General features: G+C 50.1%; 1 protein-coding gene across 1 annotated transcript in view; it reads right to left on the bottom strand.

The window, feature by feature from the left end:
- Nucleotides 1-2042: 2042 nt before the first annotated feature.
- rufy3 (RUN and FYVE domain containing 3) overlaps nt 2043-20494 on the bottom strand; it is a 111129-nt gene continuing 92677 nt past the window's right edge. Inside the window, exons 12-17 of the mRNA XM_065026931.1 lie at nt 19488-19606; nt 16105-16231; nt 15940-16016; nt 14083-14104; nt 2862-2939; nt 2043-2432 (exon numbers count right to left, since the gene is read on the bottom strand). Coding sequence (XP_064883003.1) covers nt 2289-2432; nt 2862-2939; nt 14083-14104; nt 15940-16016; nt 16105-16231; nt 19488-19606 — 567 coding nt within the window. The 3' untranslated portion in view covers nt 2043-2288. The remainder of the gene's footprint in view (nt 2433-2861; nt 2940-14082; nt 14105-15939; nt 16017-16104; nt 16232-19487; nt 19607-20494) is intronic.

Raw genomic sequence — 20494 nt, 5'->3', positions numbered from 1 at the left:
CTCTCTGATCCAGAGCCACTACAGTAGTGAGTCATTTAGCAGACTCTGATCCAGAGCCACTACAGTAGTGAGTCATTTAGCAGACTCTCTGATCCAGAGCCACTACAGTAGTGAGTCATTTAGCAGACTCTCTGAGTCCAGAGCCACTGATCAGAGCCAGTGAGTCATTTAGCAGACTCTGATCCAGAGCCACTACAGTAGGGAGTCATTTAGCATACTCTGATCCAGAGCCACTACAGTAGTGAGTCATTTAGCAGACTCTGATCCAGAGCCACTACAGTAGTGAATCATTTAGCAGACTCTCTGATCCAGAGCCACTACAGTAGTGAATCATTTAGCAGACTCTCTGATCCAGAGCCACTACAGTAGTGAGTCATTTAGCAGACTCTGATCCAGAGCCACTACAGTAGTGAATCATTTAGCAGACTCTCTGATCCAGAGCCACTACAGTAGTGAGTCATTTAGCAGACTCTGATCCAGAGCCACTACAGTAGTGAATCATTTAGCAGACTCTCTGATCCAGAGCCACTACAGTAGTGAATCATTTAGCAGACTCTCTAATCCAGAGCCACTACAGTAGTGAATCATTTAGCAGACTCTCTGATCCAGAGCCACTACAGTAGTGAATCATTTAGCACTCTGATCCAGAGCCACTACAGTAGTGAATCATTTAGCAGACTCTCTGATCCAGAGCCACTACAGTAGTGAATCATTTAGCAGACTCTCTGATCCAGAGCCACTACAGTAGTGAATCATTTAGCAGACTCTCTGATCCAGAGCCACTACAGTAGTGAATCATTTAGCAGACTCTCTGATCCAGAGCCACTACAGTAGTGAATCATTTAGCAGACTCTCTGATCCAGAGCCACTACAGTAGTGAAATCATTTAGCAGACTCTCTGATCCAGAGCCACTACAGTAGTGAATCATTTAGCAGACTGAGTCATTTCAGCACTCTGATCCAGAGCCACTACAGTAGTGAATCATTTAGCAGACTCTCTGATCCAGAGCCACTACAGTAGTGAATCATTTAGCAGACTCTCTGATCCAGAGCCACTACAGTAGTGAATCATTTAGCAGACTCTCTGATCCAGAGCCACTACAGTAGTGAGTCATTTAGCAGACTCTGATCCAGAGCCACTACAGTAGTGAATCATTTAGCAGACTCTCTGATCCAGAGCCACTACAGTAGTGAATCATTTAGCAGACTCTCTAATCCAGAGCCACTACAGTAGTGAATAATTTAGCAGACTCTCTAATCCAGAGCCACTACAGTAGTGAGTCATTTAGCAGACTCTCTGATTCAGAGCCACTTACTATCAGGAACATGTTATTCAGTCAGTGACTAACAGTTCCTAATCTCAGTGGACGGTGTTGTCAGAGACATAGATCATTACAATATAAATAAAGACCAGACTTGGAAAAACTTCAGTTTATTGTTGATTAAGGAAACATTTACATCTCGTCCAGAACTTCTAGAGAATCAATATTATTTCATTTCTGTCTCTAACATCACCCGGATAATTACAGAGCTGGCATATAATCCCTTTTGGTAATTTTTAATTAAAAAGTTGTAGAAAATGTTGCATTTTGTTCCGCTGTTGTCAAACCAAAGCATTGCACCAGGTTGAGATCAGCCATGAACACAGTTCAATGTTTCGCCAACATGTCCTATCTGATAAAATATCAATTCATCAGTCCCACAATAAATGTTTTGAGTAAAAATCCACTGGATAAATACTTGTGATCAGTTCAGATACCTAATGCAAGAGACTCCTCACCTAGAAAACACAAACAGATCTGGGACCAGGCTATGAAAATATATCCCTTTTCATGGAGTCCACTGAAGTTCGTTAGACATCTGAAACCATTAGAGATGAGAAGCTCGAAGTCAGTTTTCCATGAAGCTGCACTGTACAGAAATCACTCCATTTCCTTATTGCTAAAATTCTAATAGGTGGCCTAATTTCAGTTCGTGACAAAACGATCATATATAGTGTAGAGAATCATTGTGGAATATCTTTTCAAGCTGGTGTGTAAAAAAATATTTAAAAAACAAAGCGAAAGATGTCAAAAACAAAATGGTGAGCATAGAAATAGTGAGCATAGAACGCTTCTGACTTGCTTTCAATGAGAATGACAGATCTATAAAACTCACATTTCTATGTCAAACCACACCCCCAAAAAAAGTTCCATATCACAGCGTTAAGTTGTTAGTCTGTTCCTTTAGATATTTCGTCAGTGAATGACACTGTATTCCAGAGAGAGAGAAACGAGGAAATGTGAGTCTCAGGATGGGCTGGATGCATACTGCTGCAGTAGCTGAGAGTAGCAGGCGTCACAGACGTGTTCAGGGTTGATGGAAGAGGGAAGAGGAAGCTCATTGGTCAGACAGCGGTCACAGAACACCCCTCGACAGTTAGCACACCGTCTCTACAGAGAGAAGAGAAACAGTCACTACGCCGTCTCTACAGAGAGAAGAGAAACGGTTAATGTTTTAATGCAGAACTTGATTCCCAGTTGAGCCAGAGACTGTAGAGAATTGCAGAGATGCACCACTTCCACATTGACTCCTTCTAGTGGAACTCAGGGTGGAGGATCATGATTCAGACACCCTTCAGTTTGAGGAAGCCATTATGACTGGGGCAGCAGGGTGGCCTAGTGGTTAGAGTGTTGGACTAATAACCGAAAGGTTGCAAGTTCGAATCCCCGAGCTGACAAGGTACAAATCTGTCGTTCTGCCCCTGAACAGGCAGTTAACCCACTGTTCCTAGGCAGTCATTGAAAATATGAATTTGTTCTTAACTGACTTGCCTACTAAAATAAAGGTCAAATTAAATGTCTGAAGACGAAGTGGTGTACCTTGGTCTTAGTCATGGACTCGTCCTGTTCACATAGAGAGCAGATGGATGCCTGGTGGATCTCAAGACAAGACTGGTCCTGGAAAGGAGAACGTCTGCATTAAAGGTATACTGTCTCAGGATGGGCTGGATTACAGAGCATTCAGACCCCTTCCCTTTTTCCACATTTTGTTACATTACAGCCTTAATCTAAAATGGATGAATTAAAAACAAATCTACACACGCTACCTACCCCAATACCGACACGCTACCTACCCCAATACAGACACGCTACCTACCCCAATACAGACACGCTACCTACCCCAATACAGACACGCTACCCCAATACAGACACGCTACCGACACGCTACCCCAATACCGACACGCTACCGACACGCTACCCCAATACCGACACGCTACCGACACGCTACCCCAATACCGACACGCTACCGACACGCTACCCCAATACAGACACGCTACCCCAATACAGACACGCTACCGACACGCTACCCCAATACAGACACGCTACCGACACGCTACCGACACGCTACCTACCCCAATACAACACGCTACCGACACGCTACCCCAATACCGACACGCTACCGACACGCTACCCCAATACAGACACGCTACCCCAATACCGACACGCTACCGACACGCTACCCCAATACCGACACGCTACCCCAATACAGACACGCTACCCCAATACAGACACGCTACCGACACGCTACCCCAATACCGACACGCTACCCCAATACCGACACGCTACCCCAATACCCCCCAATACCCCAGACACGCTACCCCAATACCGACACGCTACCCCAATACCGACACGCTACCCCAATACAGACACGCTACCCCAATACAGACACGCTACCCCAATACCGACACGCTACCGACACGCTACCCCAATACAGACACGCTACCCCAATACAGACACGCTACCGACACGCTACCTACCCCAATACAGACACGCTACCCCAATACAGACACGCTACCTACCCCAATACAGACACGCTACCCCAATACAGACACGCTACCTACCCCAATACAGACACGCTACCTACCCCAATACAGACACGCTACCCCCCAATACCGACAGACACGCTACCTACCCCAATACAGACACGCTACCTACCCCAATACAGACACGCTACCTACCCCAATACAGACACGCTACCCCCCAATACAGACACGCTACCCCCCAATACCGACACGCTACCCCCCAATACAGACACGCTACCCCAATACCGACACGCTACCCCAATACCGACACGCTACCCCAATACCGACACGCTACCTACCCCAATACAGACACGCTACCTACCCCAATACCGACACGCTACCCCAATACAGACACGCTACCCCAATACAGACACGCTACCCCAATACAGACACGCTACCCCAATACCGACACGCTACCCCAATACCGACACGCTACCCCCCAATACCGACACGCTACCTACCCCAATACAGACACGCTACCTACCCCAATACAGACACGCTACCCCAATACAGACACGCTACCCCAATACCGACACGCTACCCCAATACAGACACGCTACCCCAATACAGACACGCTACCCCAATACAGACACGCTACCTACCCCAATACAGACACGCTACCTACCCCAATACAGACACGCTACCCCAATACAGACACGCTACCCCAATACAGACACGCTACCTACCCCAATACAGACACGCTACCCCAATACAGACACGCTACCTACCCCAATACAGACACGCTACCTACCCCAATACAGACACGCTACCCCAATACCGACACGCTACCCCCCAATACAGACACGCTACCCCAATACAGACACGCTACCTACCGACACGCTACCCCAATACCGACACGCTACCTACCCCAATACCGACACGCTACCTACCCCAATACAGACACGCTACCCCAATACAGACACGCTACCCCAATACCGACACGCTACCTACCCCAATACAGACACGCTACCTACCCCAATACAGACACGCTACCCCAATACAGACACGCTACCTACCCCAATACAGACACGCTACCTACCCCAATACCGACACGCTACCTACCCCAATACAGACACGCTACCCCAATACCGACACGCTACCCCAATACAGACACGCTACCTACCCCAATACCGACACGCTACCCCCCAATACAGACACGCTACCTACCCCAATACAGACACGCTACCTACCCCAATACCGACACGCCACCCCAATACAGACACGCTACCTACCCCAATACAGACACGCTACCTACCCCAATACAGACACGCTACCCCAATACAGACACGCTACCTACCCCAATACAGACACGCTACCCCAATACAGACACGCTACCTACCCCAATACAGACACGCTACCCCAATACAGACACGCTACCTACCCCAATACAGACACGCTACCTACCCCAATACAGACACGCTACCTACCCCAATACAGACACGCTACCCCAATACAGACACGCTACCTACCCCAATACAGACACGCTACCCCAATACAGACACGCTACCTACCCCAATACAGACACGCTACCTACCCCAATACAGACACGCTACCTACCCCAATACAGACACGCTACCCCAATACAGACACGCTACCTACCCCAATACAGACACGCTACCTACCCCAATACCGACACGCTACCCCAATACAGACACGCTACCTACCCCAATACCGACACGCTACCTACCCCAATACAGACACGCTACCCCAATACCGACACGCTACCCCAATACAGACACGCTAATACAGACACGCTACCCCAATACAGACACGCTACCTACCCCAATACCCCAATACAGACACGCTACCCCAATACCGACACGCTACCCCAATACAGACACGCTACCCCAATACAGACACGCTACCCCAATACCGACACGCTACCCCAATACCGACACGCTACCCCAATACCGACACGCTACCCCAATACCGACACGCTACCCCAATACCGACACGCTACCCCAATACCGACACGCTACCTGCCCCAATACAGACACGCTACCCCAATACCCACGCTGCCCCAATACAGACACGCTACCTACCCCAATACCGACACGCTACCTACCCCAATACAGACACGCTACCTACCCAAATACAGACACGCTACCCCAATACAGACACGCTACCCCAATACAGACACGCTACCTACCCCAATACCGACACGCTACCCCAATACAGACACGCTACCTACCCCAATACAGACACGCTACCTACCCCAATACAGACACGCTACCTACCCCAATACAGACACGCTACCTACCCCAATACCGACACGCTACCTACCCCAATACAGACACGCTACCTACCCCAATACAGACACGCTACCCCAATACAGACACGCTACCTACCCCAATACAGACACGCTACCTACCCCAATACACACGCTACACGCACCTACCCCAATACAGACACGCTACCCCAATACAGACACGCTACCCCAATACCGACACGCTACCCCAATACCGACACGCTACCCCAATACCGACACGCTACCGACACGCTACCCCAATACAGACACGCTACCCCAATACCGACACGCTACCCCAATACAGACACGACACCTACCCAATACAGACACGCTACCCCAATACAGACACGCTACCCCAATACCGACACGCTACCCCAATACCGACACGCTACCTACCCCAATACAGACACGCTACCTACCCCAATACAGACACGCTACCTACCCCAATACAGACACGCTACCTACCCCAATACAGACACGCTACCCCCCCAATACCGACACGCTACCCTACCCCAATACCGACACGCTACCTACCCCAATACAGACACGCTACCTACCCCAATACAGACACGCCACCTACCCCAATACAGACACGCTACCTACCCCAATACAGACACGCTACCCCACCTACCCCAATACAGACACGCTACCTACCCCAATACAGACACGCTACCTACCCCAATACAGACACGCTACCCCAATACAGACACGCTACCTACCCCAATACAGACACGCTACCTACCCCAATACAGACACGCTACCTACCCCAATACAGACACGCTACCTACCCCAATACCGACACGCTACCTACCCCAATACCGACACGCTACCCCAATACAGACACGCTACCCCCCAATACCGACACGCTACCCCAATACCGACACGCTACCTACCCCAATACAGACACGCTACCTACCCCAATACAGACACGCTACCTACCCCAATACGCTACCCCAATACCGACACGCTACCCCAATACCGACACGCTACCGACACGCTACCCCAATACCGACACGCTACCGACACGCTACCCCAATACAGACACGCTACCCCAATACCGACACGCTACCGACACGCTACCGACACGCTACCCCAATACAGACACGCTACCCCAATACAGACACGCTACCCCAATACAGACACGCTACCTACCCCAATACCGACACGCTACCCCAATACAGACACGCTACCTACCCCAATACCGACACGCTACCTACCCCAATACAGACACGCTACCTACCCCAATACCGACACGCTACCTACCCCAATACAGACACGCTACCTACCCCAATACAGACACGCTACCTACCCCAATACCGACACGCTACCTACCCCAATACCGACACGCTACCCCAATACCAATACCGACACGCTACCCCAATACCGACGCTACCTACCCCAATACAGACACGCTACCGACACGCTACCTACCCCAATACAGACACGCTACCCCAATACAGACACGCTACCCCAATACAGACACGCTACCCCAATACCGACACGCTACCTACCCCAATACAGACACGCTACCTACCCCAATACAGACACGCTACCCCAATACAGACACGCTACCTACCCCAATACAGACACGCTACCTACCCCAATACAGACACGCTACCCCAATACAGACACGCTACCTACCCCAATACAGACACGCTACCCCCCCAATACAGACACGCTACCTACCCCAATACAGACACGCTACCCCAATACCCCAATACCGACACGCTACCTACCCCAATACCCACGCTACCTACCCCAATACCGACACGCTACCTACCCCAATACAGACACGCTACCTACCCATACCGACCAATACAGACACGCTACCTACCCCAATACCGACACGCTACCTACCCCAATACAGACACGCTACCTACCCCAATACAGACACGCTACCTACCCCAATACAGACACGCTACCTACCCCAATACCGACACGCTACCCCCCAATACAGACACGCTACCTACCCCAATACCGACACGCTACCCCAATACCGACACGCTACCCCCAATACAGACACGCTACCTACCCCAATACAGACACGCTACCCCAATACCGACACGCTACCCCAATACAGACACGCTACCTACCCCAATACAGACACGCTACCCCAATACCGACACGCTACCTACCCAATACCGACACGCTACCTGCCCCCAATACAGACACGCTACCTACCCCAATACCGACACGCTACCTACCCCAATACCGACACGCTACCTACCCCAATACAGACACGCTACCCCAATACAGACACGCTACCTACCCCAATACCGACACGCTACCTACCCCAATACAGACACGCTACCTACCCCAATACCGACACGCTACCCCAATACAGACACGCTACCTACCCCAATACCGACACGCTACCTACCCCAATACAGACACGCTACCTACCCCAATACAGACACGCTACCCCAATACCGACACGCTACCTACCCCAATACAGACACGCTACCTACCCCAATACAGACACGCTACCTACCCCAATACAGACACGCTACCTACCCCAATACAGACACGCTACCTACCCCAATACAGACACGCTACCCCCCAATACAGACACGCTACCTACCCCAATACAGACACGCTACCTACCCCAATACCGACACGCTACCTAAATACCGACACGCTACCTACCCCAATACCGACACGCTACCTACCCCAATACCGACACGCTACCTACCCCAATACCGACACGCTACCTACCCCAATACAGACACGCTACCTACCCCAATACCGACACGCTACCCCAATACCGACACGCTACCCCAATACCGACACGCTACCCCAATACCGACACGCTACCCCAATACCGACACGCTACCCCAATACAGACACGCTACCCCAATACCGACACGCTACCTACCCCAATACAGACACGCTACCTACCCCAATACAGACACGCTCCTACCCCAATACCGACACGCTACCTACCCCAATACAGACACGCTACCCCAATACCGACACGCTACCTACCCCAATACAGACACGCTACCCCAATACAGACACGCTACCTACCCCAATACCGACACGCTACCCCAATACAGACACGCTACCTGCCCCAATACAGACACGCCACCCCCCAATACAGACACGCTACCTACCCCAATACAGACACGCTACCTACCCCAATACAGACACGCTACCTGCCCAATACAGACACGCTACCTACCCCAATACAGACACGCTACCTACCCCAATACAGACACGCTACCTACCCCAATACAGACACGCTACCTACCCCAATACAGACACGCTACCTACCCCAATACAGACACGCTACCTACCCCAATACCGACACGCTACCTACCCCAATACCGACACGCTACCCCAATACAGACACGCTACCTACCCCAATACCGACACGCTACCCCAATACCGACACGCTACCTACCCCAATACAGACACGCTACCCCCAATACAGACACGCTACCTACCCCATACAGACACGCCAATACAGACACGCTACCTACCCAATACCGACACGCTACCCCAATACAGACACGCTACCTACCCCAATACAGACACGCTACCCCCCAATACCGACACGCTACCCCAATACCGACACGCTACCTACCCCAATACCGACACGCTACCTACCCCAATACCGACACGCTACCCCAATACCGACACGCTACCTACCCCAATACAGACACGCTACCTACCCCAATACCGACACGCTACCTACCCCAATACCGACACGCTACCTACCCCAATACCGACACGCTACCTACCCCAATACCGACACGCTACCTACCCCAATACAGACACGCTACCTACCCCAATACAGACACGCTACCTACCCCAATACAGACACGCTACCTACCCCAATACAGACACGCTACCTACCCCAATACCGACACGCTACCTACCCCAATACCGACACGCTACCTACCCCAATACCGACACGCTACCCCAATACCGACACGCTACCTACCCCAATACAGACACGCTACCTACCCCAATACCGACACGCTACCCCAATACAGACACGCTACCCCAATACAGACACGCTACCCCAATACAGACACGCTACCCCAATACCGACACGCTACCTACCCCAATACCGACACCTACCCCAATACCGACACGCTACAGACACCTACCTACCCCAATACAGACACGCTACCTACCCCAATACAGACACGCTACCTACCCCAATACCGACACGCTACCTACCCCAATACCGACACGCTACCTACCCCAATACCGACACGCTACCTACCCCAATACAGACACGCTACCTACCCCAATACAGACACGCTACCTACCCCAAACCGACACGCTACCTACCCCAATACAGACACGCTACCTACCCCAATACAGACACGCTACCTACCCCAATACCGACACGCTACCTACCCCAATACCGACACGCTACCTACCCCAATACCGACACGCTACCTACCCCAAAACCGACACGCTACCTACCCCAATACAGACACGCTACCTACCCCATACCGACACGCTACCTACCCCATACCGACACGCTACCTACCCCAATACCGACACGCTACCCCAATACCGACACGCTACCTACCCCAATACAGACACGCTACCTACTCCAATACCGACACGCTACCCCAATACCGACACGCTACCCCAATACAGACACGCTACCCCAATACAGACACGCTACCCCAATACCGACACGCTACCTACCCCAATACCGACACGCTACCTACCCCAATACCGACACGCTACCCCCAATACCGACACGCTACCTACCCCAATACCCCAGACACGCTACCTACCCCAATACAGACACGCTACCTACCCCAATACAGACACGCTACCTACCCCAATACCGACACGCTACCTACCCCAATACCGACACGCTACCTACCCCAATACCGACACGCTACCTACCCCAATACCGACACGCTACCCCAATACCCCAATACCCCACACGCTACCTACCCCAATACCGACACGCTACCTACCCCAAAACCGACACGCTACCTACCCCAATACAGACACGCTACCTACCCCATACCGACACGCTACCTACCCCAATACCGACACGCTACCTACCCCAATACCGACACGCTACCTACCCCAATACAGACACGCTACCTACCCCAATACAGACACGCTACCTACCCCAAAACCGACACGCTACCTACCCCAATACAGACACGCTACCTACCCCAATACAGACACGCTACCTACCCCAATACCGACACGCTACCTACCCCAATACCGACACGCTACCTACCCCAATCCCGACACGCTACCTACCCCAATACCGACACGCTACCTACCCCAATACCGACACGCTACCTACCCCAATACCGACACGCTACCTACCCCAATACCGACACGCTACCCCAATACCGACACGCTACCCCAATCCGACACGCTACCCCAATACCGACACGCTACCTACCCCAATACCGACACGCTACCTACCCCAATACAGACACGCTACCTACCCCAATACAGACACGCTACCCCAATACCCCAATACAGACACGCTACCTACCCCAATACCGACACGCTACCTACCCCAATACCGACACGCTACCCCAATACCCCAATACCGACACGCTACCCCAATCCGACACGCTACCCCAATACCGACACGCTACCTACCCCAATACCGACACGCTACCTACCCCAATACCGACACGCTACCTACCCCAATACAGACACGCTACCTACCCCAATACAGACACGCTACCTACCCCAATACCGACACGCTACCCCAATACAGACACGCTACCTACCCCAATACAGACACGCTACCTACCCCAATACAGACACGCTACCCCAATACAGACACGCTACCTACCCCAATACAGACACGCTACCCCAATACAGACACTACCTACCCCAATACAGACACGCTACCTCCCCCAATACAGACACGCTACCTACCCCAATACAGACACGCTACCTACCCCAATACAGACACGCTACCCCAATACAGACACGCTACCTACCCCAATACAGACACGCTACCTACCCCAATACAGACACGCTACCTACCCCAATACAGACACGCTACCTACCCCAATACAGACACGCTACCTGCCCCCAATACAGACACGCTACCCCATACCCCGACACGCTACCCCAATACACACGCTACCCCAATACAGACACGCTACCCCAATACCGACACGCTACCCCAATACAGACACGCTACCCCAATACCGACACGCTACCCCAATACAGACACGCTACCTACCCCAATACAGACACGCTACCTACCCCAATACAGACACGCTACCTACCCCAATACAGACACGCTACCTACCCCAATACAGACACGCTACCTACCCCAATACCGACACGCTACCTACCCCAATACAGACACGCTACCTACCCCAATACCGACACGCTACCTACCCCAATACCGACACGCTACCTACCCCAATACCGACACGCTACCTACCCCAAAACCGACACGCTACCTACCCCAATACAGACACGCTACCTGCCCCCAATACCGACACGCTACCTACCCCAATACAGACACGCTACCCCAATACACGCTACCTACCCCAATACAGACACGCTACCTACCCAATACCCAATACAGACACGCTACCCCAATACCGACACGCTACCCCAATACAGACACGCTACCTACCCCAATACCGACACGCTACCTACCCCAATACCGACACGCTACCCCAATACCGACACGCTACCTACCCCAATACAGACACGCTACCTACCCCAATACAGACACGCTACCTACCCCAATACCGACACGCTACCTACCCCAATACCGACACGCTACCTACCCCAATACCGACACGCTACCTACCCCAATACCGACACGCTACCTACCCCAATACCGACACGCTACCTACCCCAATACCGACACGCTACCTACCCCAATACCGACACGCTACCTACCCCAAAACCGACACGCTACCTACCCCAATACAGACACGCTACCTACCCCATACCGACACGCTACCTACCCCAATACCGACACGCTACCCCAATACAGACACGCTACCTACCCCAATACAGACACGCTACCTACCCCAATACAGACACGCTACCTACCCCAATACAGACACGCTACCTACCCCAATACAGACACGCTACCTACCCCAATACAGACACGCTACCTACCCCAATACCGACACGCTACCTACCCCAATACCGACACGCTACCTACCCCAATACAGACACGCTACCTACCCCAATACCGACACGCTACCTACCCCAATACCGACACGCTACCCACGCACCTACCCCAATACCGACACGCTACCTACCCCAATACCGACACGCTACCTACCCCAATACCGACACGCTACCTACCCCAATACCGACACGCTACCTACCCCAATACCGACACGCTACCTACCCCAATACCGACACGCTACCTACCCCAATACCGACACGCTACCTACCCCATACCGACACGCTACCTACCCCATACCGACACGCTACCTACCCCATACCGACACGCTACCTACCCCATACCGACACGCTACCTACCCCATACCGACACGCTACCTACCCCATACCGACACGGTACCCCATAATGATCGAACATCTCTGGAGAGACCTGAAAATAACTGTGCAGCGAAGCTCTCCATCCAACCTGACAGAGCTTGACAGGATCTGCAGAGAAGAATGGGACAAACTTCCCAAATACAGGTGTGACAAGCTTGTAGCGTCATACCCAACAAGACATTAGGCTGTAATCGCTGCCAAAGGTGCTTCAACAAAGTACTGAGTAAAGGGTCTGAATTCTTAAGTAAATGTGATACTTTATTTTTTATAAACTTGCTTCGTCATTACAGGATATTTTGTGACCAAAAGAGAAGAAGATTGAATCCATTTTAGAATAAGGCTGTAAGGTAACAAAATGTGTAAAAAGTGAAGGGGTCTGAATACCTTCTGATTGCTCTGTATTACACACTTCCAATGGTAGAAACAGTTGAACAAGGGAGGTCTATGAAGGACACATCTAGAAATACCGTAGTTGGAAGAGATGAAGGAATATTACCTGTTCATCCTGATTTTGTGACCTAAAGAGAGAGAGAGAGATGTCAAGCTATTGGTTCGCAAGGCAATGCAGTAAGACAACACTGTACATGTGTTCGGGACTAAACCAATGAGACGCGTGTTCGGGACTAAACCAATGAGACGCGTGTTCGGGACTAAACCAATGAGACGCGTGTTCGGGACTAAACCAATGAGACGCGCGTTCGGGACTAAACCAATGAGACGCGTGTTCGGGACTAAACCAATGAGACGCGCGTTCGGGACTAAACCAATGAGACGCTGTCACTAAACCAATGAGACGCGTGTTCGGGACTAAACCAATGAGACGCGTGTTCGGGACTAAACCAATGAGACGCGTGTTCGGGACTAAACCAATGAGACGCGTGTTCGGGACTAAACCAATGAGACGCGTGTTCGGGACTAAACCAATGAGGCGCGTGTTCAGGACTAAACCAATGAGACGCGTGTTCAGGACTAAACCAATGAGACGCGTGTTCAGGACTAAACCGTGTGTTCAGGACTAAACCAATGAGACGCGTGTTCAGGACTAAACCAATGAGATGCGTGTTCAGGACTAAACCAATGAGACGCGTGTTCAGGACTAAACCAATGAGACGCGTGTTCAGGACTAAACCAATGAGACGCGCGTTAGGACTAAACCAATGAGACGCGTGTTCGGGACTAAACCAATGAGACGCGTGTTCTAAACCAATGAGACGCGTGACTAAACCAATGAGGCGCGTGTTCGGACTAAACCAATGAGACGCGTGTTCAGGACTAAACCAATGAGACGCGTGTGGACTAACCAATGAGACACGTTCAGGACTAAATGAGACGTGTGTTCAGGACTAAACCAATGAGACGCGTGTTCAGGACTAAACCAATGAGACGCGTGTTCAGGACTAAACCAATGAGACGCGTGTTCAGGACTAAACCAATGAGACGCGTGTTCAGGACTAAACCAATGAGACGCGTGTTCAGGACTAAAACAATGAGACGCGTGTTCAGGACTAAACCAATGAGACGCGTGTTCGGGACTAAACCAATGAGACGCGTGTTCGGGACTAAACCAAAGACGCGTGTTAACTAAACCAATGAGACGCGTGTTCGGGACTAAACCAATGAGACGCGTGTTCGGGACTAAACCAATGAGACGCGTGTTCGGGACTAAACCGTGTGTTCAGGACTGAACCAATGACGCGTGTTCAGGACTAAACCAATGAGATGCGGACTAAACCAATGTTCAGGACTAAACCAATGAGACGCGTGTTCAGGACTAAACCAATGAGATTCAGGACTAAACCAATGAGACGCGTGTTCAGGACTAAACCAATGAGACGCGAGACGCGTGTTCAGGACTAAACCAATGAGACGCGTGTTCAGGACTAATGACGCGTGTTCAGGACTAAAACAATGAGACCCGTGTTCAGGACTAAACCAATGAGACGCGTGTTCAGGACTAAACCAATGAGACGCGTGTTCAGGACTAAACCAATGAGACGCAGTGAGGCGTTTCAGGACTAAACCAATGAGACGCGTGTTCAACTAAACCAATGAGACGCGTGTTCAGGACTAAACCAATGAGACGCGTGTTCAGGACTAAACCAATGAGACGCGTGTTCAGGACTAAACCAATGAGACGCGTGTTCAGGACTAAACCAATGAGACGCGTGTTCAGGACTAAACCAATGAGACGCGTGTTCAGGACTAAACCAATGAGATGCGTGTTCAGGACTAAACCAATGAGACGCGTGTTCAGGACTAAACCAATGAGACGCGTGTTCAGGACTAAACCAATGAGACGCGTGTTCAGGACTAAACCAATGAGACGCGTGTTCAGGACTAAACCAATGCTTACATGTCTGAACCCAGACTGCTCTTGTCCTCCAACATGTTGCATAGTTGCTCATTCTCCTTTTTGACGGCCTCGAGTTCCTATGACGCACACAGAACAACATGACCATGTCAGTCCTCGAATAGACAAGAGACTTCAGGTTGGTTTTCAGGAAGATGTTGGGTCTACCTTCCTGATGTCGTCCACCTGTCTGGGGTCTCCCTGCGGTGTTGGGGCCCTCTTCTCCCCAGGGTGTATGTACAGGCCACCACCTCCATGCTCTCTCTCCCTCCTCAGCTCCTGCTCCAGACTCCATCTGACACACACACACGTTTTCATATCAAGTACAAAACCTTGAAATCTGAATATAATGTTTGTATTAATTGACTGAATAAATCTGTCCCTTGTTTCATGAAATAAAAAGATTGCAGAAATGTTCCAAACGCACAATATTTTTATTTCTTTGCCAAAAGATAATTCATCCACCTGACAGGTGTGGCATATAAAGAAGCTGATTAAACAGCATGATCCTTACACAGGTGCACCTTGTGCTGGGGGACAATAAAAGGTCACTTTAAAATTCACAGTTTTGTCACACAACACAATGTCACAGATGTCTCAAGTTGAGGGAGCATTCACATTGGCATGCTGACTGCAGGAATGTCCACCAGAGCTGTAACCAGATAATTAAATGTTCATTTCTCTACCATAAGCCGCCTCCAACTTCGTTTTAGAGAACTCGGCAGTACGCTCAACTGGCCTTATGACCGCAGACTGCCTCAGCGAGCAGGCCTTTCTAATCGACCTGGCCCGGGTATCCTGGGAGGATATTGACCTCATCCCGTCAGTAGAGGATGCCTGGTTGTTCTTTAAAAAGTGCCTTCCTCACCATCTTAAATAATCATGCCCCATTCAAGAAATGTAGAACCAGGACCAGATATAGCCCTTTGTTCTCTCCAGACATGACTGCCCTTAACCAACACAAAAACATCCTGTGGCGTTCTACACTAGCATCGAACAGCCCCCATGATGTTCAACGTTTCAGGGAAGTTAGGAACCAATACACACAGTCAATTAGGAAAGCTAAGGCTAGCTTTTTCAAACAGAAATGTGCATCTTGTAGCTCTAACTCCAAAGTTCTGGGACTCTGTAAAGTCCATGGAGAACAAGAGCACCTCCTCCCAGCTGCCCACTGCACTGAGGATAGGAAACTCTGTCATCACCGATAAATCCACGATAGTCGAGAATTTCAATGAGTATTTCTCTACGGCTGGCCATGCTATCCTCCTGGCTACCCCAACAGCTCCGCACCCCCCGCAGCTACTTGCCCAAGCCTCCCCAGCTTCTCCTTCACCCAAATCCAGATAGCAGATGTTCTGAAAGAGCTGCAGAATATGGATCCCTACAAATCAGCCGGGCTAGACAATCTGGACCCTTTCTTTCTAAAAAATTATCTGTTGCCATTGTCGCAACCCCTATTACCAGCCTGTTCAACCTCTCTTTCATATCGTCCGAGATCCCCAAGGATTGGAAAGCTGCCGATGTCAACCCCCTCTTCAAAGGGGGAGACACTCTAGACCCAAACTGTTACAGACCTATATCTGTCCTACCCTGCCTTTCTAAGTTAACAAACAGATCACTGACCATTTCGAATCCCACCGTACCTTCTTCACTATGCAATCTGGTTTCCGAGCTGGTCATGGGTGCAGCTCAGCCATGCTCAAGGTCCTAAACGATATCATAACTGCCATCGATAAAAGACATCGACCTGGCCAAGGCTTTCGATTCTGTCAATCACTGTATTCTTATCGGCAGACTCAACAGCCTTGGTTTCTCATGACTGCCTCGCCTGGTTCACTAACTACTTCTCAGATAGAGTTCAGTGTGTCAAATCGGAGGGACTGTTGTCTGGACCTCTGGCAGTCTCTATGGGGGTACCACAAGGTTCAATTCTCGGGCCGACTCTTTTCTCTATATATATATCAACAATGCCGCTCTCGCTGCGGGTGATTCCCTGACCACCTCTACGCAAACAACACCATTCTGTATACTTCTGGCCCCTCTTTGGACACTGTGTTAACTAACCTCCAGACGAGCTTCAATGCCATACAACTCTCCTTCTGTAGCCTCCAACTGCTTTAAACGCTAGTAAAACTAAATGCATGCGATTCAACCAATCGCTGCCCGCACCTGTCCGCCCGACTAGCTTCATTACTCTGGACGGCTCTGACTTAGAATATGTGGACAACTATAAATACCTACGTGTCTGGCTAGACTGTAAACTCTCCTTCCAGACTAACATCAAACATCTCCAATCCAAAATTAAATCTAGAATTGGCTTCCTATTTCACAACAAAGCCTCCTTCACACATGCTGCCAAACATACCCTCGTAAAACTCACTATCCTACCAATCCTCGACTTCGCCGATGTCATCTACAAAATAGCCTCCAATACTCTGCTCAGCAAACTGGATCACAGTCTATCACAGTGCCATCCATTTTGTCAGCAAAGCCCCATATACTACCCACCACTGCGACCTGTATGCTCTCGTCGGCTGGCCCTCGCTACATATTCGTCGCCAGACCCACTGGCTCCAGGTCATCTACAAGTCCATGCTAGGTAAAGTTCCGCCTTATCTCAGTTCACTGGTCACGATGGCAACACCCACCCGTAGCACGCGCTCCAGCAGGTATATTTCACTGGTCATCCCCAAAGCCAACACAACCTTTGGCCGCCTCTCCTACCAGTTCTCTGCTTCCAATGACTGGAACGAACTGCAAAAATCACTGAAGCTGGAGACTCATATCTCCCCCACTAGCTTTAAACATCAGCTGTCAGAGCAGCTTACTGATCACTGTACCTGTACACAGCCCATCTGTAAACAGCCCATCCATCTACCTCATCAACATACTGTCTTTATTTACTTTGCTGCTCTTTTGCTCCAGTACCCCAGTATCTCTACTTTCACATCATCATCTGCACATCTATCACTCCAGTGTTAATTGCTACATTCTAATTACTTCGCTACTATTGGCCTATTTATTGCCTTACCTCCTTACTCCATTTCCACACACTGTATACAGATTTTTCTACTGTATGTTTGTTTACTCCATGTGTAACTCTGTGTTGTTGTTTGTGTCGCACTGCTTTGCTTTATCTTGGCCAGGTCACAGTTGTAAATGAGAACTTGTTCTCAACTGGCCTACCTGGGGCGGCAGGGTAGCCTAGTGGTTAGAGCTTTGGACTAGTAACCGAAAGGTTGCAAGTTCAAATCCCTGAGCTGACAAGGTACAAATCTGTCGTTCTGCCCCTGAACAGGCAGTTAACCCCACTGTTCCTCGGCAGTCATTGAAAATAAGAATTTGTTCTTAACTGACTTGCCTAGTTAAATAAAGGTTAAAAAAAATAATAATAAATTCATATCTGTATTCTCAGTCATGTGAAATCCATAGATTAGGACCTAATGAATTTATTTTAAAGGATTGATTTCCTTATAGGAAGTGTAACTCTTTGCCATGTAGCGTTTTTTGTCATGTCCAGTGTAAATAAATGAAATGATCCTGATAGTTACCTGTGTTTCCGTAGGCGTTCCACCTCCAGCTGTAGAGAGTCTATCTTATCTCCAAACTCCTGTTTAAACAGTTTCTGATCCTCCCCAGCCTGGTCCCGCTCCCTCTCCGCCTGACGGATCTATACCGAGGGGGGGGAAGGGCAAGGTGAACGGGGGGGCAAGGTGAACGGGGGGCAAGGTGAACGGGGGCAAGGTGAACTGAACGGGGGGGGGGCAAGGTGATGAACTGAACGGGGGGGCAAGGTGAACGGGGGGGCAAGGTGAACGGGGGGGCAAGGTGAACGGGGGGCAAGGTGAACGGGGGGCAAGGTGAACGGGGGGGCAAGGTGAACGGGGGGGGCAAGGTGAACGGGGGGGGGCAAGGTGAACGGGGGGCAAAACGGGGGGGGGGGGAGTAAAATGAACTTATGGTAAAATGAAAATTAAACAAGAACTCATGAACTAAACTTCAAATGAAAACGACAGAACTGAGAAATGAATTGGAGAAAAAAAAAGTAGAACTTGTGAACTTTAAATTAAATGAAGAAGACACAACAAACTCATGGCAAAATGAAAAGAAGAAAACATAGTGGGTAGAGAGTCTCCACTTCAACAGGAAAAGGGAGAGAAACAGGAAGAGGCCTAAAGAGAAAGCTAGGATACGTCAAAAAGAAAGGGAACAGAGACTCCTCCTCCCATCATCCAGAAGCAGACCAGAAGATTGTATTGAATATGTTTTTATTATGCTAGTATTGGACTACAGTTGACATCTAAGGTAATAGAACCACATACAAAGGCATTTCCTTTTAACTTGCTTTTCTCTGGGAATACTTTAGCGTTCTCATTCTGACCTGGACTGACCATTCACACAACCAGTACATCCTTACATGGTGATTTGGGTTCAACGGTAGATGTGCTGTTCAGTGCTCTGGGGTGAGATTCCCAAAAACAATATATCTTTTAGCAGGAAGACCATGTTAAAAATCCATCGGTAGGCAATAGAAGAACGATGATCTGAATGCTAAAGA

The sequence above is a fragment of the Oncorhynchus nerka genome, linkage group LG13 (genome assembly GCF_034236695.1).
Source record: "Oncorhynchus nerka isolate Pitt River linkage group LG13, Oner_Uvic_2.0, whole genome shotgun sequence".
NCBI lineage: Eukaryota > Metazoa > Chordata > Actinopteri > Salmoniformes > Salmonidae > Oncorhynchus > Oncorhynchus nerka.
This window is presented reverse-complemented; position numbering and strand designations above follow the sequence as displayed.